At 41.2% G+C, this 24,946-nt stretch overlaps 1 protein-coding gene across 1 annotated transcript in view; it reads right to left on the reverse strand.

The window, feature by feature from the left end:
• Positions 1-19,276, reverse strand: part of HHIP (hedgehog interacting protein) — a 108,920-nt gene extending 89,644 nt beyond the window's left edge. Inside the window, exons 1-4 of the mRNA XM_052654847.1 lie at positions 18,995-19,276; positions 12,811-13,003; positions 5,733-5,889; positions 4,820-5,021 (exon numbers count right to left, since the gene is read on the reverse strand). Of these exons, the coding sequence (XP_052510807.1) occupies positions 4,820-5,021; positions 5,733-5,889; positions 12,811-13,003; positions 18,995-19,276 (834 nt within the window). The remainder of the gene's footprint in view (positions 1-4,819; positions 5,022-5,732; positions 5,890-12,810; positions 13,004-18,994) is intronic.
• Between the last annotated feature and the right edge of the window lie 5,670 nt (positions 19,277-24,946).

Raw genomic sequence — 24,946 nt, forward strand, 5'->3', positions numbered from 1 at the left:
TTGTACAATGCACTAATGCTAAAAATCTAGCAAACCGCTATCTAGTTTTAAAACTATTTTTTACCTATTCTTGGTAATTTTACGAAGCTCAGTCCTCTAGGATTTGAGCTGTTGTGACTGGAATCACCTCTTCCTAAATGAAATAGCAGTTTAAATTCATATGGCATAGAATTTACTCTATTAATCCAACTCCACAATTTCCTAGAGCAAAAAGAAGTCAATGCTTTAGTTGGTGCTTTGCAGTTTTGCACATAACTTTTGCTCAGTGAAACTTGGTTATGTTCTCTCTCTTGGTTATTAAAATCTCCTATAATATAGGCAGCACAATCTGGGTGTTAGATACTGGGTTAGCAAAAAGTTCGTTTGTGTTTTTTCACAATGGCTTATCAAAAAATTTATACAAATGTTTTGGCCAAACCAGTAAAAACCAGACGCCATATTTTTAGCTTTAGTCAAGGCCCATTTAGGGAGGTGTTCTCTAAGTTCCCCAAATGAGGGGTTCTTTGTTGGTGGTATAAGAATAAGGGCTGGTAGATATTAAAGGACATCAATTGTCCAGCTCTTTGCCACAAAAAGGCCAGTCCTTAACGAGGTGACAAAAATCCCTGTCAATTCTGAATTGAACATTAGCAGAAAAGGAACTCCAAATTCCCTTATACCCAGCACTAGCTTTTAGAAACTCTTATAATCAAGAATTCCTCTTTATGTCTGATTTAATATACTCATATTGGTCGTTAATTAATACCATGGGGGGAATCAGCACTGTGGCTTGTCCTGCATTTATTTCAAACCTACCAAGATTGGGTTTAGTATATAGAATTATTATTAATGCTGTGATTAGAATATTTCCGTCAATACTTTGATCTGTTGAAACAGCTTTATTCCCTCTTTTAGGACGTTTAAAACTGAAAGAATAGGGAAGTGATATGCATAATAATTTATGAATATTCCTATCTACATCATTAACACAAAATAATCATTGAGAAACTCAGAAGACTACCATGAACACACTAATTTTTCACACATCAAGAAGCCTGAAAATTACCATGAAATGATTGTGATACTGTTTTCATTTCAAAAGTATCCAAGGGGCATACCACAAAAACTAGCAGTCTAGTCAACTCATGAATGTGTTGGCATCTATTCCATTAAACCAACAGTAGTCACTTCTAAGCGGAGAAGGCAATGGCACCCCACTGCAGTACTCTTGCCTGGAAAATCCATGGACAGAGGAGTCTGGTAGGCTGCAGTCCATGGGGTCGCTAAAGAATTGGACACGACTGAGCGACTTTACTTTCACTTTTTACTTTCATGCATTGGAGAAGGAAATGGCAACCCACTCCAGTGTTCTTGCCTGGAGAATCCCTGGGACAGGGAAGCCTGGTGGGCTGCCGTCTACGGGGTCGCACAGAGTCAGACACGACTGAAGTGACTTAGCAGCAGCGGCAGCAGCAGTCACTTCTAAGACTTCCAATCCGTGACTTGTGACAGGGGTTCCTTGGAGACCGAGATAAAGGCATGCTGCTGCCTGATCTACTTGGGGGTCGACTTGAGGACAAGGATGTGGTCTTAGTACTGACTATACAGCACACACTCAAATTTCCATGTGATAGGTTCCTATCTCACTGATATTACTAGTGCCAAATACTAAAGGGGCCCAAAATATGCACTTTGAAATATGTCATTTTACGTAACTCTACACATGTATTCTACATATTTCTACATAATGGGTAGAAGAATGGATTTTGAAGTGTATTTTAACCCCGAGAAACCCTGCAGCTCTCCTAGGAAAGAATGCCCAACAGGGTTCTGCAGAATCCTAGAAGCCTACAGAACATACATACTGCAGAATCACGGCACTGTCACAATCTGGCTTGTATTATTTTATTGCATGATGACACGTCTCAATACCAGAGAAGATCCCAATGAATGGGTGTGAATGAAAAGAGAGTCTTAAGTGACTCTAACCAGAAGAAGGGGATTCTTTAGGTAGCTAAATTGAAGTAGAAACAAGAACATCAGTGTTTTCCTTCCTGTAACAAAATTTTCCAGTATTCTGAGTCCATTTCTTTCACCTATATTTTATCATACATGAACTTTTAATACCAACATTTTAAGTAAAACAGTATTTGAAAACTATTCTCTCAAATAGCTGAAGATATATTTTAGAGTTAATTGGCAATGTGTATCATGGTGTATGTCCCTCAACTCAGTAATGTTCTATCAGTGAATTTTAAAAAAATCATCCATAATCATGTTAAATAATATATACAGGAATGATAAACATTATTTACAGTGATAAAAAGAAAATACTAGAGTAATCCTAAATATCTCTTAATGAGGAAATTCCATGCTCAAAAGACATAAAAAAAACTAAGTTTCTGAGAAAAGTTTCCAAATCTGGTAACATTCTCATGACATAGTATTAGGTAAAAAATGAAGGCTAAAAAGATTTTATAAAAGCTTATTTTTATTTTAAAGTTTCCTAGGAAAAAACTATTAGGGAACATATTTTTCTGTGTTTCCAGTTATTAAAACAGACTTGTGTTACTTTTGCAATCAGGAAAAATTAATTTAATATAAAAACTGGAAGAAAGTATATCAAAATATTAATACTGATATTCTTTAATTGATAGGATTATAGGTGATGATTGTTAGAACACTTTCCCCAATGTTTTATTTTATAGAGAGAATGTTTAACTTTTCAAAGTCAGAAAAAACTTTCAAGGTCAGAAAAAAAAACCTCACTTGTAGTGAGTAATGCATTTGCTGCAGTATCTTTATTCCTTCCTCATAAGTCAGTGCATTATCAGAATACATTTCAGAATGTATTTATTGAACTCCGATGTGCAAAACAGCAATGGTTCATTTTAAGAGACTTTGGATTATGTGCTACGAAATGTAATGAAAAATTTTACTGGGAGAAAGTTGAAACTACTGATTTAAACAACTTTTCCAAATGATCTGTGTTGTGGTGCCAAAGCTCTTTTCTTTAAAGGACCAGAAGTACTAAGTCTTCTTTTGCGCAGTTATGTCCTGGTCAGTCCTGAGCGTTCATTGGAAGGACTGATGTTGAAGCTGAAACTCCAATACTCTGGCCATCTGATGAGAAGAACTGACTCATTAGAAAAGACTCTCATGCTGGGAAAGACTGAAGATGGGAGGAGAAGGGGACGACAGAGGATGAGATGGTTGGATGTAATCACCGACTCAATGGACATGAGTTTGGGTAAACTGCGAGAGTTGGTGATGGACAGGGAGGCCTGGCGTGCTGCAGTCCATGGGGTTGCAAGGAGTTGGACACTACTGAGACTGAACTGAACTGAACTGATGATGCCACAATGTGACCTTGAGGCTAAGTGGTCCCAACAACAGGCATTCTCTGTACTCTGAGTCATCTTAACTATTTCACATGGTAGATACTGAATAGATAGGTATCAGGAATATATTTATATTTTTTCTTATTGGTTTCTTCTGGTTTTGATGTTCTTACCTTTGAATAGAGCTCAACAAAACAAGAAGGGGCTTATTTATACCATATGAGTAGAAGAGTATATATCCTCCTTCAATTTTTTCCAGTTTAAAATGAAAAAGAGAACTGGTTCTCCTCAAATCATGCTTAATTCGTTTCATTCTAAGACATTCATGAACTGTTAAATGTCTTAATTTTAGAATGCCACAATTTGCTTATACCTTAGTACTACTAATATTGTATCATCTTACTTTCTTGTGATCAAAGGTCTTGCCAACAAAGGTCCATCTAGTCAAAGCTATGGTTTTTTCTGTTCTCATGTATGGATGAGAGTTGGACTATAAGAGAGCTGAGTGCCAAAGAATTGATGCTTTTGAACTGTGGTGTTGGAGAAGACTCTTGAGAGTCCTTTGGACTGCAAGGAGTTCCAACCAGTCCATCCTAAAGGATATCAGTCCTGAATATTCACTGGAAGGACTGATACAGAAGCTGACATTCCAATACTTTGGCCACCTGATGTGTAGAAGTGACTCATTGGAAAAGACCCTGATGCTGGGAAAGATTGAAGACGGGAAGAGAAGGGGACGACAGAGGATGAGATGGTTGGATGGCATCACTGACTCAACGGACATGAGTTTGAATAAGTTCCAGGAGTTGGTGATGGACAGGGAAGCCTGGCATGCTGCAGTCCATGGGGTCACAAAGAGTCAAACATGACTGAGCAACTGAACTGAACTGAACTCTCTTGTGAAGAAAATGTGAGAGTATTTGTTTACACACCTATTAGATTATTGAACATGAGAATTCAAATTGAAGAAGCAAGAAAGGAGGCAATAGATGCACTTATATGTTATAAAGGTGGCTAGTTATAGAAAAAATATTTGACTTACCTGTAAAAATATTGTACAAGGAAATCACAGTATAAATAGCGTATCTTATGACACAGAGTCAAACAAAGATGTAGTGAAAGAATGATTTGCAATTGCCAAAATAACCCAAAGCCCTCTTTGTTTCTGCTGGCAGATGCTGATATACAATTCTAATGCCTGTTAAACAGTTTTTAAGCAAATATTTTATAAAACCAAGAATCATTTTAAGTATGTCAGTTACATAGGGAAACCAAGTCAAAACACCAATCTGATTGCACTGCTTAATCATCACCAAATAACATGAAAAATGTAACGTCTTTGTCCTGATTTAGTGGCCATAATTATTGTTCCCCTGTGTTGTCTCCTTATTTTCTCCTATATTCTTTCCTTTATTGCAAAGAAACATCTTTAGTGAGGATAACACTAAAATAAAATTAACATAGCCAGAGCAAAGATAAATAAAATTTAAAAAGCCAACCTTTATTCCACTCTGAACAAGTTTGTGAATGTCCAAATAAGGCTCCTTGAAAATTTCTCCTTCGGGGGTAAGTATCTTCACGTAACCTTCTTTTTCCAGAATGAAGAGGCGGTGGGAGCCATCCCCACTATGTAGGGCGCTGACAGGCTGGCGCAGCCCACTCACAACCTCCTGGATACAGAAGCAGTTGTGTTTGTGCTTTCTAAACAAATTAAAGAAAACCAGTAAGCTTTTCCTGAGATGAAGGAGGTAAGAAATGTATGTAGCATCCTTTTCAAAATATATTTCCTTTAGAAATCAACGAAGGGCTGGTAACCCAAGGTCCCAATTTGATTCTCTAAAATTCTTTTCAATGGGGAAAAAAAAAACCCTCAAAAGGCTTTCAATCAGAAAGCAAAGGAGAGAATCCAAAAACAAAGGTATTTTAAATTTTTCACAAGCTCACTATCTCATCTTTCAGTGACTCCAATTAAAATCAGCATTACTCACAATAATTAAACTCACAATAATTAAATAATTAAATTAAATAATTACAGAAAGGTACTCAGAGAGAAAGTTCTAAGATCTATTTATAAAAGTCTGTTTAGCTAATAATAATTGTGCTCAATGTTTCTACTGTGCCATAAGCTAACAACAATCATACAATTCAAGCTTAAAACTATACTCATAAAATTCCCATGAATCACAGAGAAGCTAAGCTCAATAGAAGATTAGTAGTCTCAGCATTAAAGATATTTAAGCGAATATCATTTTAGAGAAGCAAACTGCCAAAAAGAAAAAAACAAACATCTGGAGGATATAACTGCTGGACATGAATGAGCATACACAGATGACTCATTGTTAAAACTACAAAGCTTGTCAGGTTTTGTGTTTTTTTTTTTTTTAAGATTAAATAACATTTATCTTTATGAACCTGCTGATCTCTTCCACTTTGTCATATTCTTCCATCTGGTCCAAGTAGTTAGAGGCTGGTCCTCTGATTTGTTTTCTTGGAAAATCAGGAAAGCACAGGCCACCATCTTTTCTTGCATAGTAAAAGCAAAACTCATCAGCAGTAGTTTGAAGTAAACCTTTAAAAAATGTAAAAAGATGCCTTAGAAATATTTAGTGTTATGGTACAAACACCACATTTGAAAGACAAAATACAGGTCACGAATTTTCAGGAATATTCTAGGAAAATATATAGACAAAAAAAATAAAAGGAAAGAACACTGTATTTTGGTTTGGGATTTCCATTTCTTTTTAAATCAAACATTTAAAGTTGCAGTACAAGTGAAACGATATTGTATTAGATGTCTTAAAAGGCTCATATGAAATAGAGCTAGTATGAACCCAGCATTAATTGCATTGACTCTATTTTCAAACCTTCCCAGTTTCCAAGTGTCACACTTTCACACTCATCTGATTTCTGTTCAGCACTTTTCCCCTACCATATTAATAACTTCCTAAGAAGAACAAATTGCAGGCAAGAAAGAGACAGACCATCAAGAGCCAGTTTGGGTCATTTTAAAATTCTTACTCTATTGTCACTCATACATGATTAAATGATAAATCTAGTTACTATCCCAAGGTCATACATTATATGCCACAGTAAATGACTGACTCCCTGCAATGATCAAGCAATGAATTGATGCCAGTAACAGAGCCTCTATATTCAGATGTGTTGGTGCCTTTTTCTTGCTCACTTACAGAAGATTATTTTGTAACACAAACATAATCTTTAAAATATTATTTCAATCTTCTCAAACAGAAGAGCTGACATACTACTCCTCACTGAAAAAAAGTTAATTAATATGAGCCAAAACAAAAATGCAGAGTAGACTTAAAGGGATCTGAATGAAAGGACTTATTTTTTCATTTCTTACATAGTAAGAATTTTTATCAAATAAAAAGTTGAATAAGAAAGACCTTATCACAAAAAAGAATTTTGACATTACTTTTACAATTTGAGTTAATAAGGTAGGTCCTTTTTTTTTGCAGGGAGGGTATAATGGCTAAGATTCACTTCCATATCTGACAATTCTGTTATTAAAATATGATACTGCTATCAGAATTGACTCTCAGCTCAGTTCAGTTCAGTCGCTCAGTCGTGTCCGACTCTTTGCGACCCCAAGAATTGCAGCATGCCAGGCCTCCCTGTCTGTCACCAACTCCTGGAGTTGACTCAAACTCACGTCCATCGAGTCGGTGATGCCATCCAGCCAGCTCATTCTCTGTCGTTCCCTTCTCCTCCTGCCCCCAATCCTTCCCAGCATCAGAGTCTTTTCCAGTGAGTCAACTCTTCTGCTGTCTCAAATTCCTGCTTCTGATTTCATACCTTCAGTTAAACTCAACCCCTTGATTTTTACCTGACAAATCAAACTATTGTACTCCCAGGTAATCAGGTAATGTAGCTGAGGTTTAGAAGTTGTATAATGGATGCAAGTGTGCAAGTATTTGTAAGAGAAAGAACTTAGAATTTGGGGACAACCAAGTGAGGCCCATCAGTGGAATATGAAAGACACTAAAAAGTTCATTTTCTGTGAGCTTAACCCAAGTCCCCTCCAACCTAAGACTAACTAACCTTGGAATCTGAGGGCCCCACAGGATTAAAACGTAATGTGTATTTTGACCTAACATGTGGGTGAAGTGTATCATCCCTTAATTTCTGAGACAGATTCTTCAATGCCAATATCTGACTAACCCATTGGGAAACAAGGCTTCCCTGGTAGCTCAGCTGGTAAAGAATCCACCTGCAATGCAGGAGACCTGGGTTTGATCGCTAGGTTGGGAAGATTCCCTGGAGGAGGGCATGGCAACCCACTCCAGTATTATTGCCTGGAGAATCCCATGGACAGAGGAGCCTGGCAGGTTGCAGTCCATGGGGATGCAAAGAGTCAGACATGACTGAGCAACGAAGCACAGAATCGGGAGACTTCTTATCTTTGGGAAGCAGGAGAGTAAGAGCAGATGTCATTGTGTGTGTGTGTGTGAGTGTGTGCGCGTGTGTGCGCGTGTGTGCGTGCATGTGTCTGTGTATGTGTGTGTTGTGGGGATGGGCAGAATAAGGAGCCATGGTAGCTGGGAAGGGTGCTCTCTGGAAGTGTGTGTGTGTGTGTGTGTGTGTGTGTGTGTGTGTGTGTGTGTGTGTGTGTGTGTGTGTGTGTGTGTGGTGGGGGATGGGCAGAATAAGGAGCCATGGCAGCTGGGCAGGGTGCTCCCTGGGAGGGCTAAGGCAGCTGGAAGGAGGTTATCTTTCTTTGAAAAATCCAGGGATTAGAAATTGAGGAGAGGAATGAAGGCTGCAACAGCATTTACTCATCTTCAGCAGTTTACTGTTTGCAATAAATAAGTTTTCTCTTCCATTCTTTAATGGCTAAGCATCAGAGGACTGCACAGTGGTGTTAAATAATTCTGTCTGAGGTAAAAAGAAGGGAAGGAAAACTGAGTTGCTAAATCAAACTCTTTCCAGTTTTGGCCCAGATGTTTTGGGGAGCTAGATGCTCTCTATATGAACACAGATATAGATCTGTAGATAAAGATATATATTCACCTTTAGGCAGGAAGTTCTCTATGCCAATATGGTGCACGCAGGAAGACTGCTATACTATGGATATATTTATAACTGAATATGTGAAGGAGAAATTTTGTTTTAACTTTGTTTTACCTGCAGGGGTCACACATAAATTCCACAGTGCAACTCAGAGAACATTTTGAGTTCATTTTTAAAAAATAATCTGTTTTTCAACATTATAGTCTGCAAACCCATACCATTTTAAGGGGAAATAAATGAATAATTCCAGTGGCTGATTGCATTTTGTAAAGAATTATTAGCTGGGGACAAATATGAGGAAATGAGAAATGGTTTTCAAATGAAACATCTGAAGATCAATGAGTGCAGATTCATAAACTCGGACACTCCAGAGATATTATGCTCTCTTAGCAAATTAAACAAAACTAGAATGCCACCAATTAATTATTCTGAGGTTTTTACAGTACTTTCAAGGCAAACTGAACAATCTAAGTGGGAAGAAGGGAGCCAACTTAGAGGACTTTTACACAAAAATATGGGCATTTTCTGACAATTATGATAATATGAATGGAAACATCTAAACTTTTATTAGTACTTTATCTTAAGTGATCTGATTTTATAGACAGTGATGAATAAGATATATTTTCTGTGAACAGCTAAAAGAGGATCTGGTTTGGGGACACTGGGCTAACATTTATTTCCTGGGAAGATGCAACTTAGCAAATGGTACCCTTCTGTTTAAAAGGAGACCCTGAAGAGCATTTTACTGAAGGCGTGCAGCTCACCCTGATTATCATCATATGATCAGGTCCACCAGCGATGGGAGCACACTGATGATTCCAGCAGCTGTAATGGTCTTATAACTCCTGATAATTTATCAAATGTTTTGGAACTGTAACTCTTCTCCCGTCTTACTATACCACAAAGCACCCTGTAAAATACTGGACATGTAAATAAATATTCTCTATGCAGTTTTCTAAGCTCTAGCTTTTCCCTAAGCAAGTATGCTAGAGAAAAGCTCCTTTTCCTCATTCTCTCTGCTTATATTGATGAGGAAAAAATGGAAAACCCCCGCCATCTGTAAGGCTTGGACTGGAAAGCATTTTTGAGCAGGAGGTAGATCTGGGTGTACCAATCCATCCATTCTGGCTTGCTCTCCGGGGCACTAATGAGACACAATGTAAGATATCTGACTCGGGGTCAGGAGTGGCTGTGGACCTGAGAAACTCAGTGGAATCAAATCCACGACCTTGGCCTCTTTAGCGTTGGGATTAAGCCAGTTGAACTAATCGTGTACAGACAGTTCACACAACCCTCATCTATGGCTGAGAGATGATAGTCCGAGAGTGATAAAAGTCATCATGGTAATGAGTGTAAAGTTAAAGAAAGAAGCAAAACTCCAGAGGGACCCTTTCAGATCCTCTCCACAGAGTGCACTTATTAGCTCATCATTTAGTGAGCAGCAGAGCACCTCTTCTGTTCATCGTAATTCAGCCAGAAGAAGAGACCCATGGTACTGAGAAAGGAGTTCCTATCGTTTTTTGTTTTTGTTTTAATGAAATTTGGGGATTTTTTAGAAGCTTTAAGAGTTTATCGCCCTCACTTAATTCACAGCTGGAGAATACTATGATCAATAAAGCTCCAGTGTATCTTTACTGCAGTGATTTTTAACTTTTTCATTTTTTGTGGAAATAAGCAGACCATGAATTTTTCTGAATTAAGGTTTCTAGAAAATTGCTAGATGTGCAGAGTGAATGGCACTTTCTTAAAGCTGTGAGGGTAAAGCAAAGGGATAGATCATTTATGTGTTTGATTCTTCATGTATTGGGCCATGGGGGAAGAAATGAAGATGTCTCTGGAATTATTTTCTCTCTTTCAACCCTTCTCAGCAATCTAAGGTCCCTTCCTCTACATGTTTTTGATTTGCAAAAAGATGAGGCTGATGAGGACAGGTTAAAAAAAAAAAAAACAGAATCACAAAGTAGCTATTTTTCACAATGTTGAATTTCAGAGAAGAGCAAACCATGACATTAAATAGACTTAAGAAGGTGAAAATATTACAAAGTCACTTTTTGAGCAATTTCTGGAAAAGGAGTGCTCTAGAATTCTAAAGAGCCTTCTGTGCCGGGGGCCAGGGCCAAGGGGAGGACTGTCATCTGATTTATCATACTTTAGGAAACGGTAACTTGTGTGCCAAGGATCAGCCTGGCTAACAAATTGATGGACACAAACAGTGTGTTATTACAGCTCACTTTGGGGACATGTATTTAGAGCGATTATTAGCATTTGATGGATGCAGAGGAATCCCCTCTGTTTCGCTGCTAACGCCTGCTGGTCCAGCCCTGAAAATCACCCTGGCCGCTCCACCTTCCACTGGAGTGGAGCTTTCATCTGGTTATCTTTGAAGGCAGCCTGGGTGGCCACCAAAAGCACTTGACATCTTGATGCACTTCAGCAGTTTTACATATATACAAACTTTGGAGAAAAATAAATTTGTCATTCGTCACCACATATGTTGACCTGGGGAGCAAGGTGCTTACAGTTTGGCTCCTGAGCTGTTTGCTGGGCTCTCTCTTTCAGTGGATATTGCTTTTTGTTGTTTGTTTTGGAAGCTAAAATAACTCCAAATAAAGGAAGCACCCCACAGATGAGTCTCTCAATTCAGCCTAGTGGCATTTATCTCAGGGAGATAAAAACACTGAGTGTCAGTATCGTTTTCAGTTTCGAGTGGTAAAGGCAAGCCTTCCAGACTGGAAATTTGCAGCAAACCTTGATGTGGACCTAATCTGTTATCACTTCTCGGCAGGCCATCTAGGCAACCGTGACCTATTCTACTTTGCTTTGGGGAATGTGATAAAGAGGAAGAAACAGCTGGTTTCAGGCAAACCTTAGAAACATGGCTGTAGTTTATAAAGTCAATAATAATATTTTCACATTGAATGGGTTTAGATACATGTTATGGTACACCAAAGGAAGCAAGCAACCCTAGTCAAAATGTTTTCTTAGGCTATTAAGCGCACTCTATTAAAAAAAAATACAAAAACTACACGTTTCTGGGTCAGAGAAAAAAGTAAAATGTGCATAGCAGTTAAAAAAAAAATTGTTCCAGTGCATCCTACAGTTCTTAGAGCTTGTCTTTTATTTCAATGCCATTGAGTTTTATAAACTGTTAGCATCAGTAGACTTCTTTGTTTGTTACACTAACTAAACAGAATCTGTCTTATTAAATTCTTTTCTACGTCTGTGTTGATTCTTCCAACTAAAGCAACAACCACCAGGGTTCACAAGCCTCAGATGATAAAATTAATCAGTGCCCAAGAACTTATACGTTTATTAGGGTCCAAAATATGACCATGTGTATCTGGGACATTATAAGCTTAAGAACTTAAACTTTTATCTCGCCTGTAAGTTTCTCATTGTATACAACCGGATTAAGGCATTTAACTTCTGAGGCTACCAGGTAGCTCAGTGGTAAAGAATCCACCTACCAATGTAGGAGACTCGGGTTTGACCTTTGGGTCGGGAGGATCCCCTGGAGAAGGAAATGGCAATCCACTCCAGTATTCTTGCCTAGACAATCCCATGGACAGAGGAGCCTGGCGGGCCACAGTCCATAAGGTTGCAAAGAATCGGACATGACTGAGCGCGTGCGCGCACACACAGACACACACACACACACACACACACACACACACACGAGGCTCAATTTTCCTCATCTGTCAAAGAGACACAACTAGAACTTTCCTATCTCCCTCACAGGCTTTATGAGAGGCCATCAGTCATTATATGTAAAAGTACTTTCTAAGGTGTTACACGTTGAGGGGGGGCTTTCAAATTATATTTTATTTAAGGAAATACCTTATAAGTCAGTAGACAAACTGTGCTTTACATATCAACTGTGTGGAAGGGGAGGTTGTCTTGATAGCGACAATGATAAGTAAAGACACCAGTGAGAAATCTGTATCAATAATCCAGCATGTGTAAAGATTACCAATTGTATTATCAGTTTAACAAGAAATGTAAAACACTTCAACAAAACAATGTACTGTTTGTAGGGTGAAATGACAGTTATCCTTTTAGCAGCAATACAAGGTCATAAGTTTTTAACAGTTAATTACGAGGTAAAAATAGATATTTTGAAAGGAAAGGCAAGATAAATTTTACACCCTTGTAAAGCAAGCATTTGGGCTTCCCTGGTGGCTCAGTGGTAAAGCATCTGCCTGCCAATACCTTGAGAGCTGGGTTTGATCCCTGGGTCAGGAAGATCCCCTGGAGAAGGAAATGGCAACCCACTCCAATATTCTTGCCTAGGAAACCCCACGGACAGAGAAACCTGGCGGGCTATAGTATAGGAGTCGCAAAGAGTCGGACTTGACTAAGCAACTTAAACAACACCAACGAAGCAAGTGTTCAGGAATAAGTATCTTGGAAAGCTATTCTGCAGTAGTTGATTTCACTTAATCATTTTTTTTTTTTTTACCTGGAATATGGCCTCGGCAAGTATAAAAGAATTCTTTGCAATAGTCTTTGCAGAGGAAGGGAAGTACCAGATCTCTTTCCAAGGCTTCTCTCTCAGGTGAGTAGAACAGGCTCTGAGAATGTGGAGAACAAACGGCACACTTGATTTCCTCCAGTAACTTCCCGCATTCTGTGTTGTTGGTAACAGAAAATATCTGAAAGCCAGAAATTAGGAAAAGACTTCTGTTTAGTTCTACAAAGTTAGGTTTAGTCATTTTTTTTTGGTGTGTGGGGGGGGGGGGGGCGGGTCAACATAGAAAGAGAAAAGTTCATTGAGCCAATGCTGTAGTCTGCAAAGAATCACCGAGTCATAACACCGAATACCTTTATAAGGACATAAGCACAGTCTCTTCCCAGGTGGCTCTGGTGGCAAAGAACCTGCTTGCCAATGCAGGTAAGAGACGCGGGTAAGAGCAACGGGTTTGATCCCTGGGTCAGGAAGGTACCCTGAAGGAGGGCATGGCAACCCACTCCAGTATTCTTGTCTGGAAAATCCCCTGGACAGAGGAGCCCGGTGGGCTACAGTCCACAGGGTTGCAAAGAGTTGGACATGACTGAAGTGACTTAGGCAATCTCTTGGGTTGGGATGGGAGGGCAAAGGGTAAGGATGTACAGTCGGGCTTCTTACTCATGTAAATCAGTCTGTTTGTCCTTCAGGTGTGAAAAGTTAAATGACAATTATATTTTGGAGAAGGCAATGGCACCCCACTCCAGTACTCTTGCCTGGAAAATCCCATGGATGGAGAAGCCTGGTAGGCTGACATTTAATTTGAAAACTCCAAATATCTTTATCCAACTCTATGTAAAGCAACTTTTTAACACGTGGTTTTTTTGTATCTTGGGTAAAAATCTCTTTCATTCCTGGAATGCCTAATGAGATTCTTAAAGATGTTATTTAAACAATATTGTTCTCATTTGAATTAATTTACAATCTACAGATTGCCTAGGCAAAGTTTTCTAAAGTGCGGGAAATATCTTCTTTTCGTGTTCTACAAAATTAATACCTGAAGCTGAGTAAAAGAGGTTTGAGACCAACTTTTATTATTCTTTATATCTTAGCCAGGAAAAATTTTCTAACTAGCTCCTCAGGTATATGTACGAATAAACACAAGACTTTAGTAAAACTGTTTTTGTATAGTATTTAATGAGTTTTAATGAAAAAGGGGCATACAGTATTATTATGTCTTTTATATCAATAAGACTAATTTGACTGCTACTGATTCATTGAGGTTAGCAATTTGTAGGTAAAATAGATCTCACTGTCTAAAAGTAACTTTAAAAAACTGATTTCAGGACCTCCTCTAAAAAACAGAATATCAGCACAATATTTGATACATGAAATATAGTACTGTCAAATTAAACATTGATTTTTCATATTAAAAACACCATAATGAGGTAGAATTTCATACAAAAATTTCAAGTTTCCCAGTTTATATGACTATGTTTACACTTATTTCTTTAGAACTATGAACTGAATTTAACATTTTAAACTCTAGATCACTGCTTAAAGCAAGTATTTCATCGCAAGTTGAAGTTCTAATTTGAGTAAACTGAGTGACTCATATGGCTTCTGTGTTTTTAGGATAAAGATATTCTAGGTGATCACAAAATTTGGATCTGAAAGAGCAAAGCAACTAAAAGAAAAAAAAGCTGCACACAAGGCGTGCTGAAATTTTAGCACGCAGTAATTAAAAGTCCAACAGAAGCTACCCTGTTCCAGAAAAAAAAAATGTGTGTACATATATGTATATGATGAGTTGTAACTATCTACAATATTCAGAAACTTTATTAATAATTACAATTATGCTTACATTTTTACCATTTTATTTAAATGACAATTGCTTAAATGGTTAAAGGTTTCTAAAAGGAAACATAGACCAGACACTTAGAATTTGCATTTCAAGAATGTTTTAAATGGCTTTTATTGTCCATACTCTGTCAGACCTCACCAGATCTATTCAATATTAATACTGTTCAAGTTTGTTCGGTTTGTTTATCACATGGCAGTCCAGTAAGAACAAAACAACGGCAGGATGCTGAGGCCACCTCTCTTGCTGGCTGACAAACTGGAATGTAATTACCTTTGGTTTTATGGAGAGTATGCAAGCTTAGATTGCTCATAGTTGAAACAAAATGATTCCCATGCACACTCCCAGCTGCTCTCCAGGAAGAGCTTGATTTTAGTGCCTAAAGAATTGTGTCTTTTACAATTTTTGGAATGTGTCCTGGCCACAAGGTCTCTCATCAAAAGTTTCAGAAATAGGATTCAATAAATTATCTGAAATCAAGTATAATATTATTCTTTGTAGAGTTTCAGGCTGTCCCAGCCCAGCAGGATGGTAACATTTTGCTCTGTGTGGGGTCTGCAGTGTAAATACCTATTTGAAGATAGATAGAGCCATCATTCTGGCTTTGGTTTCAATGAACCAATAGTCCTACTGAAGTCAATTAAACTGACTCAGCCCAAGCTGCAATGCTGTTTTAGACAGATGAGTGCTGGTGTGTGTAGGGTATTTTTTTTTTCTTTTTCTTCTTCTTTTTTTTTTTTCCGTCTATGTGTCTGTGTCTATACAGGGCCTTAACTTTATGTCTGACAATATCATCAATCTTAAGAAGAAATTTAAGCTAATTTCCTGTTTCAATTTTTAAAAGCCATATATGAAACCATCAAATTATAGCGGTTTAAACTAAATATACTTTGGAAATCATGTAAAACTTCGAAACATTATTACAGTGTGCCTAGTAATGACTGTGGCTGTTGCTGACTAATTTATAACATCTGGCAGGTCATCCTTTAATCTTTAGCCACATGAAAGTAAAAATCCATAGAAGGAAGGTAAGATAAATGCTGGAATACACAGTGAAGCGTGGCCTACAGCTACAGCTTATCAACAAATAGTAAAATGGGTGACAGAGACCTTCTGTATTTCTCTTTATTTATCAAGTAACAGAACAAAGAGGATAAAAAGCCACACACATGGGTTCGATGAGGGGACAAAAGGGGAAAATACAGGACAGTATATTAAGATGATGCTTTAAGATCACTTGGTACACAGAAAGTTATTTCTAAAAATCATATGCCTACAAGGTTGTTCAGCTGTTGGATAGAACACATGCGTCTCTGGACTGTAGTGCTGGATTATGTCATTAAAGAGTTCAGTTTCAATTTTAGGCTAATATGTAAATAGATCATTGTACTAAGGCAGCTGTTAAAGGGACCCCAGGATGAGTTATTTGTTTAGTTGGATGTGTTCAACAATAGCCTTTGTCCCTGAAAGAGCCAGAGCAAACAAATGATTGTAAAAGGGCACACTTGAAAACAATTACTTTTCACCCATTCCTTGACAGCTTTGGCTGTGAAACCACCCAAGGTAGAGAGAGCTTCTATGCCTCTGTGGCTACAAGTTAAGTTTTAGAAATGGGGGTATTTCAGTTGGTTGCAGATTCAATTTGGCTAATGGGAATTAGATCTTTTTAGCATCTTGTATTTAGAAGCTGCAAAAATATTGCTAAGACAACATAACTTTCTAGATTTTGGCAGTACTTATTTGTAACAGTAGTTAACCATCTCGTTACAGTTCACAAAACTACTAAAACATACAAAAAAAGGAAAATACAAGATAACTTATGAGAATAATACTGTGGCTAACAATTGAACTCAATTACATTCAATAGTTCCTTACATATTAAAGAAAATGGGTTAGCCTGGAAACTGGACTTAATTGCCCAGCTAAGCATGATCAATATTCTATCTAATTTGCTACTATTTATCTATGAAGTTTCTTCCTTTAGGAAAATGCTACTCCTGTAGTTTCATGAAAATTTGCAGAAATCTTTCTGGGGAAAAAATTTTTTTTTTCATAAACAAAAAAGGGCCCTTTCAAATAGCCATCATCTCTCCTGTACACACATTATGAAATAAGACCCTAACATACATTATAAGCCAGGAAGGCTTAAGGGAAAAAAGGGAAACACAGAAGTTTATTATAAAATAACATGTTTTAAAAACTATTAAAACTTGAGAACGAACATGGGTCGAGAATGCATATGCAGAACCATGTTACATCTCTGATTTGAACAATTTAAGTATTGTTGATTTATAAGCCACTTGTAATGGAACCAGCCAAAGTCTAGTGTACCAACTTTAATTCAGACACATTTTCCACATGAGTAGGGGTTTGTTGGAGATTAGAAGCACGTAAAACAGAAGGAATGTGGATCGCTAACGTGGCAGAATCCTTCCTAAAGAATGATTTCTTTAAAAAAAATTTATATAACTTCTCTTAAGGGTTATAACTCTACTCAGACCCAACCCCCCATCCCTTCCCCAGCTCCCCATTACATTTGGTCAAGAAAAAGTTGTCATTCCTCCTGCACCTGGCTGAGTTCAGTATTGTAGGGGTCTGCGAATCATTGGTTACTCATACATATATCGCACATGGGGAGGCTTCATGGCAAACATTTTGAAATCTTTATCTGAATCTCCTGGTTCTGTCCAGCTCCTGGTAAAAACCCTGGAGCGGCTGTGAATGGAGTGATTTTTGTACTTTAATTCAGTTAAAACCCAGGAGCTTAATGACATTGTTTTGAATAAAATGCTGCAATATCTGTTCCCTGCATCTCAGACTACTGCTGCATATGGTAAGAATAAAGAGAGAGTTGGAGCTGAAAACCCGCAGCAAGACAGTTCTCACTCAGCTGGGAATAGAGGGAGTTGGACAAATGCTCCCTCAAAAGGCATGAACATTTGGACAGAGCTGGGGACTGAAAGCGAATGATGTTCTCTAGTTTCACCCATTAGTGAACCAACTAACCAACACAATGGTGTTGTTGTTATTCTTTCGCCATAAGCAACAGGGCTCTGTGTGTGGGCAGCACTTTAGTGGGGAGGAGGATAAGTCGACCCCTTTTTGTCCTATTGATTTTTTCCTATTTGCATGACTTGAGCAAATTAAATGATGCAATATGGCTTTTTGTTACAAAACAAAGTGAGAGATACCACCCAGACACATATGTTGATTCGTAGGAGCTGTTTACATGAGAATAGAGTGAAATCTACCGTGAACTGAGCATAAAAATTAGATTCAGCCTGGTTTTTTTTTTTTTAATGCCTGGGCCAGCAAGACTAAAGCACAAGTTTTCCAAGAGTCTCTCAGACCTTGACAACTGCAGTGTTGTAACAGAGGAATTCTTAATTAAACCTAAAAAGGGAAAGGGAGGGGGAGCAAAGACACCTGATTGTTTATTTCACGGGCAGGGATTGTTAATGACCCAACCCCTCAGTCTTTCCTTGGAGTACAGTAGAGAACACACATTACTGCAACCCAGGGCAAGAAAGATGTGGCAGAACTCAGATAAGCATATCTTTACACCCAGCCAACACTATATTCATATTCGTTTCAACTTAAAAACATCGGGAAAGTGTAAATGCCACTACCCCCAAAACAAGTTCCTGGAGAAGACGTTCCTACACAAGTACCACTGAAAGCCCGATTTTATAACGTTACAAAACGTGACAGGAGGAGAATCGCCACGGTTTTCTGCGCTAAACACGCTCCAGCCAAATCTTTCTCCAATTCTGGGGTTCTAAACTGGACTACCAGGAGTTCCTTTTTGCTGTTTAACTATTGTAACGCAGGACACCTCCCCCGCCTTCTGACCGACCGGGCTGGGGATCTTACACCAACCGGGCTTCAACATCCTTTACGATTCAATTCTCTCTCTCACCGAGCACGTGGAGAAAACTGCACAAATCTTTTTACTCTAGAAAAACCGGAAACCACAGCCACCTTCATTTACAGTTTCACCGCAGCCAATGCCCGATTCGATCCAAAACACACTGTTCCTCGCGATTCTTTTAAAGTATTTACCCAGCCCAGAATGCGGGTACCACAGAGGCTTCTCTCTTCAGAGACAAGCAATGTTGCACGGCATCCCGCCCGCGGACTCCTGGGGGCTGGATAGGTGTCTGCGCACCCCAGAGGAACACACAAACGAATCACGCTAGCGCTTTAGAAAGTTATCAAGAAGGACTCCCCGAGACAAGTTTGGCCCCTCTACAGCCACCAGCATCGCCGGAGCCTCAGGGAACCCCACCCAGTCACTATGCCAGTCTCGCAGCAGCTGCGAGGCGGGCGCATGCCTACCTTGCTGTCCAGGCGCCCCAGCCCGGGGCTGTCACTCCGCAAGCAGCAGGACAGTCGAGGGTAGAAGCCGCCACACAGCATCTCTCCCCCACTCAGCAGTTCCGGCTGGGACATCATCCGCCTATCTTTCTTTTTCAGGCGCTTCGGGGGGTTCCCGTTCAGGCACCTTCTCCTCCTCACTCCGCTCCCTTCGCTTCTTTCCCCAAACTTAGCATCTCCTTCAAAGAAGCCCAGAGCCACGGCCAACAGCAGCAGCTTAAAGGACAGCATCTTCAGCATCATCTGCCCCGCGCGGTAGGGGCTGGGCGCGGGAGGCGGAGGCGGGGGCGGAGAAGGTCACTGCCCAGCAGGGGCACTAGGGCGCCCCGGCAGGGGGCTGCGGGGCGGCAGGACACCCGAGAGGCGGAGAGAGGTGGCGGCGGAGAGAGGGTGCAGAGCGTTGCAACTTTGCAAAAAATGCAAGACAAGGCGATGGGCCCGGCGCCTCAGGGGAGCCGGAGGCGCCAGATAAAGTTGAGCGGTTGACGCCGCTTGCAGTGGTGCCAATGTCAGTCTGGTGGGGGGCTTCCTGATGCGGCTGAGAAGTGGGAGGAGGAGAAGGAGGTGGAAGAGGAGGAAGAAGAGAAGGAGAAGACGGCCACAGAGGTTCCCTGGTCCGTGTAACGGGAGTCGTGTAGGTGAGACAGTACCAGGAACAGACACGGCGGCGGCGGCGGCGGCGGGGCAGGCGGAGGCAGGGCCAGCGCTGGGCTCCAGAGGATGCTGAGGTCTCCTCTGCCGGCGGCTGCAGCTTCTCACACAGCCTCTCATGTTTCGCTCCCTCTTTTCTTCTTCTTTTTAACTAGCGCGCGGGGAGGTGCTGCCACCGCGCGCCCCTTGACGTCACCGCTGCTCGCGCGCCCCCGCCCGGGCTGGGGGAGGGGAGGGGGCGGCCCCGGCGCGAGCGCGTCCCCCGGCCCCGGCGGCCTCTAGGGCGCGGCGGGGAGGGGCCGCGGCGGCGGGCGGAGGGCGAGGGCCCGCCGGAGCCCTCGCAGCCAGCCTCGAGGGCGCGGGTGTCCGGCCGCCGCCTGGCCGCGCCGCCCGGCTCGGGTCGGGGGCGGTGGGGTGGGGGCCGTGCACGGCTCTGGTCCCCCCCAGCCCGTCCCCCTCCGGACCGGGGCGCGCGGCCGGAGGCTCTCCGTCCGTTGCTCGCCCCTCACGCAGCCCCGCCGCACGACCCCGCGCGGAGGCGCCGAGAGAAAGTGAGGAAGAGCAGGCTGCGGGAAGTGAGAAGGGAGGGGACCCTTCCAGGGCCTCCCCTACCCCGGCTCCGACCCGCCCCTTGCCCCGGAGGGAGGGTGAGCCGAGTGGGCTGGAGTTGTGGTGGGGGAGCGTTTCGGCCCCTTTCCCCCCCAACCCTGGCCCGCGCGACTCCTCCATCCCCTGGCGATGTCCAGTGTGACGCTCACGCCGGTACAGATCCTCCTGGGGTCACATTGAGAGGCGGGGATACAGCCCAGATGCTGCAAGCCGCTGAGAACGTGCAGATGAAGTCGGTGCCGAGAAGATGTACCTCTCCTTGCCTTAGTCCTGCGCGCGCCTGAAGTGGCATAAGCGCCTGTGCGTGGGGTGGGGTGTGGACGCCTCTTGGGGGAACTGCTCCCACCTGGGTCCTGGGCGGACTGGGCCCGGACGCCCCTTTCCCTGGCCCCACCTGTGCCCTAGAGCGTAGCTGGGCCCCGCTGGCGCTTTCTGCAGAACAGAGGAATATCCCAGGTTGAGGAGCAGAGGAGAAGCGGGCATTGGAATCAGCGTTCGTTTTAAATGGAAAAGAAAAAGTCCTGGGGAGATTTCCACCGGGGTGTAAACACAGAGGCCCTGGAGAAAGAATTAGTAGTAGGTTTGCGCGCGTCAAGGGGCTGGATGCGCTACTTTTCCAGTGTCCCTAAATAGAGTAGCCCCTTCCCTCCCCCCCAGCTAGGCAAAGTCTAAAGTGATCTGTGCCTTATCGAGCGCGGTGATGTGACATTAACTGGACCCCCCCCCCCCGCCCCCCCCCAAGTCGGCATCGGAAGGAATCTCTACGAAGTTGCATCACAAAATGTGCTTTCTGTCCACTTGAGTGTTTAACAAGGGGAGCTCATTTTCTGGTACAGGGGTTCTGAAGAGGAGATGAGGCAGTTGTCTCATTTTGGCAGTGGAGGCACGTTCGCCATATTTGGATTTGCTTCACTTTTCCAACACAGACTTGGTCAAGCTAATGTGAATGTTCCGTGACAATGGGAACTGATTAATTATTGTTAAAGTGGTCGCAGTGGCTAGATAAGGCTTCTGCCCCTTTCTCTTCCAGGGCCTGGATTTGCTAGTGGAACTAGATTTTTCCCAAAAGAGGTGACAGAATAACTGAGAAGAATCTGCTGGGCTGTGGAATCCAGTCCTGAGCTCACTGTAAGTGCCCCTATGACGTACTTAACATTTCTCCCAGGGGCTGTTGTATACACAAGACTTCTGTATACTTGTGATCCCAAATGCTCCTTGTGATCCCACAGACTACTTTATCTGACATTCTCCCTGCCCCGTTGAAGACTTTTTAATATAAAATAAATCATAGAGCTATAAAGACTTTAAGACTTTAAACTCTTATTTAATAAACAAATCTAGAAAGGAATCCTGTGGAGATTAAGTCATTTGCACAATCTCCTCTAATTAGGTGTTTAAAAATCAGAGACCCAGTCTAGGTTGCTTTCCACTATCTAAGGTTTTACTCCCAAATACCAGTGTTATGTTGGTTTTCCAAAATAAAAAATCCTTTAAAAATTCTGTTTCAGTGGTTTGAGCTTCCACCCTAAGTGATGAATTTTTGGAACAGGCCTTACTTATGGTTTGTGTTTAAAGACTAAGGACATTTAAAAGTAAATTAATTTTGGTTTTAAGAAAATTATGCAGATATCATAAACTGAGACCCTAAGTTAAAGATAGTTTATACATGATTACTGAAACGAGACACAGTTGTTCCTTCTTGATCCATGGGAGCTAGAATTTATCCCATCTGCTGTTAGTCACGACAATCCATAATTTGGGTCACTGATGAGTTAGTCGCATTTATTTTCAGTGCCACTGATAGAATTTCTGAATAGTCACCAAACAGTGTTATACAAGTGAACTAACTTCTGATTCATTTTTTGCAGAGGGAAATAGCGAACTCATCTATAACCAGATCTTCAGCATATTTTTTTTTAAGACTCAAGAATCAACATTGAGCTGTTTTCTGAAAGAAAACCATTGAAGCCCTCCTGGAGGCTGCCCAACCGTCTGCAAACTTGAACCTGAGAAATGGACTTGTTTTTCATCAGGATGATCGCCTTCTTCAGCTGAATCATCAGAAGTGGTGAGAAGAAAAGACCCCTACCCAACCAAACTGCTTCAGACAAATTCAATCAGTCTGTCAAGGAATGGAGCTGTACAATGTGGCCAGATCACCATCTGCTTGCACCACCACTGAGCTGTCTCTCTAGGACTGCCACCTACATGTAGGTTGCACCCAGTCCAGGGCATTCGGCTGAGGCAGGGATTGGGAGCTGAAATCCTGCTCCATTCACCAAGCCAAGTTTGTTGGTGCCTGGCCAAATGATGTGGCTTTTTTTTCTAATTTGCACCAATGCACCCTGTACAGTCTAGTGGCATGTCTGACCATCCCAATCCCATACCCCAGTCCTATCTGAGCTTCTATTCCTTAACTCAGATGGATTCAAGATTTTCATGAGCAAATTAGGTGTCTTGCACAAGATGAAATGTTTGACCCGAATTGAAATTAATTTCATAGATGAAGCATAAAATATTATCATATGTAGGAATTATATATATTTATACATGTATATATATACAGTTAAGTAGATACCATTGTCTATCAGAAGTTAGCACAGTTTAAATGGGTAAATGTTTAAAATAAAACTATTTGGGGTATTTGCATCGGTTTTATATATGGATTTCTGGACTTCACAGAAATATGTGCTATTTAATTCTATTTTAACAAATATAAAGTGCCAAGCACTATACTAAACAATATGTATCCAGTAATGAAAAATAATACAAACATTCTGCTTTGAGTAGTTAATAATCTAGAGCCAGAGATTGAACCCATATCTTATGTCTCCTGCATTGGCAGATGGGTTCCTTTCTACTTGCACCACCTCAGAAGCCCCAGTCATCTAGTAAGGAAGAGAAATGATAAGGTCACAAATAAACTTGTGACTAAATAATTACAGTCAGTTCAGTTCAGTTCAGTCACTCAGTCGTGTCCGACTCTTTGTGACCCCATGAATCGTGGCACGCCAGGCCTCCCTGTCCATCACCAACTCCCAGAGTACACTGAGACTCACATCCATCAAGTCAGTGATGCCATCCAGCCATCTCATCCTCTGTCGTCCCCTTCTACTCCTGCCCCCAATCCCTCCCAGCATCAGAGTCTTTCCCAATGAGTCAACTCTTCGCATGAGGTGGCCAAAGTACTGGAGTTTCAGCTTCACCATCAGTCCTTCCAAAGAAATCCCAGGGCTGATCTCCTTCAGAATGGACTGGTTGGATCTCCTTGCAGTCCAAGGGACTCTCAAGAGTCTTCTCCAACACCACAGTTCAAAAGCATCAATTCTTCGGCACTCAGCCTTCTTCACAGTCCAACTCTCACATCCATACATGACCACAGGAAAAACCATAGCCTTGACTAGACGGACCTTAGTCGGCAAAGTAATGTCTCTGCTTTTGAATATGCAATCTAGGTTGCTTATAACTTTTCTTCCAAGAATAAGCGTCTTTTAATTTCATGGCTGCAGTCACCATCTGCAGTGATTTTGGAGCCCCCAAAAATAAAGTCTGACACTGTTTCCACAGTTTCCCCATCTATTTGCCATGAAGTGATGGGACCAGATGCCATGATCTTCATTTTCTGAATGTTGAGCTTTAAGCCAACTTTTTCACTCTCCACTTTCACTTTCATCAAGAGGCTTTTTAGTTCCTCCTCACTTTCTGCCATAAGGGTGGTGTCATCTGCATATCTGAGGTTATTGCTATTTCTCCCAGCAATCTTGATTCCAGCTTGTGTTTCTTCCAGTCCAGCATTTCTCATGATGTCCTCTGCATATAAGTTAAATAAGCAGGGTGACATATTCAGCCTTGACGTACTCCTTTTCCTATTTGGAACCAGTCTGTTGTTCCATGTCCAGTTCTAACTGTTGCTTCCTGACCTGCATATAGGTTTCTCAAGGCTATGAAAGAAATGCTAAGATGGAGAATAACAAGCCACATTTATTTCAGATTAAGTGGCTGGAAGGAGCCTTTCTGTGAAAACGGCATTTCAGCTGGGACCCGAGGATGAATTGGAAGGAGTGTGTTAAGTGAGTCCTCCTTGCCATTTAAAGTACAGGAAAAAGAATGAAACATTGCCATCTGCAGCAGCTTGAATTGATCTAGAGATTATCATACTAAGTGAAGTAAGTCAGAGAGAGAAAGACAAATGTCATATCACTTGTATGTAGAATCTAAAAAATGATGCAAATGAACTTGTTTACAAAACAGAAATAGACTCACAAACATAGAAGACAAATTTATGGTTGCCAAAGAGGACAAGGGGGCAGGGATAAATTAGGAATTTGGGATTAACAGATACACACTTCTATATATGAAATAAATGACAAAGACCCACTGTGTAGCACAAGGTGCATGCATGCTAAGTTGCTTCAGTCATGTCTGACTCTTTGTGACCCTAAGGACTGTAGCCCGCCAGGTTCCTCTGTCCATTGGATTCTCCAGGCGCAAATACTGGAATGGGTTGCCATGCTCTCCTCCAAGGGAAATTCCCAACCCAGGGATCGAACCTGTGTCACTTACGTCTCCTGATTGCAGGCAGACTGTTTACCACTAGTGCCACCTGGGAAGCACCCCACCCCTAAGCTATATTCAGTATCTTGTAATAACCTC

This window comes from Budorcas taxicolor, chromosome 17, assembly GCF_023091745.1.
Source record: "Budorcas taxicolor isolate Tak-1 chromosome 17, Takin1.1, whole genome shotgun sequence".
NCBI classification, from domain to species: Eukaryota; Metazoa; Chordata; class Mammalia; order Artiodactyla; family Bovidae; genus Budorcas; species Budorcas taxicolor.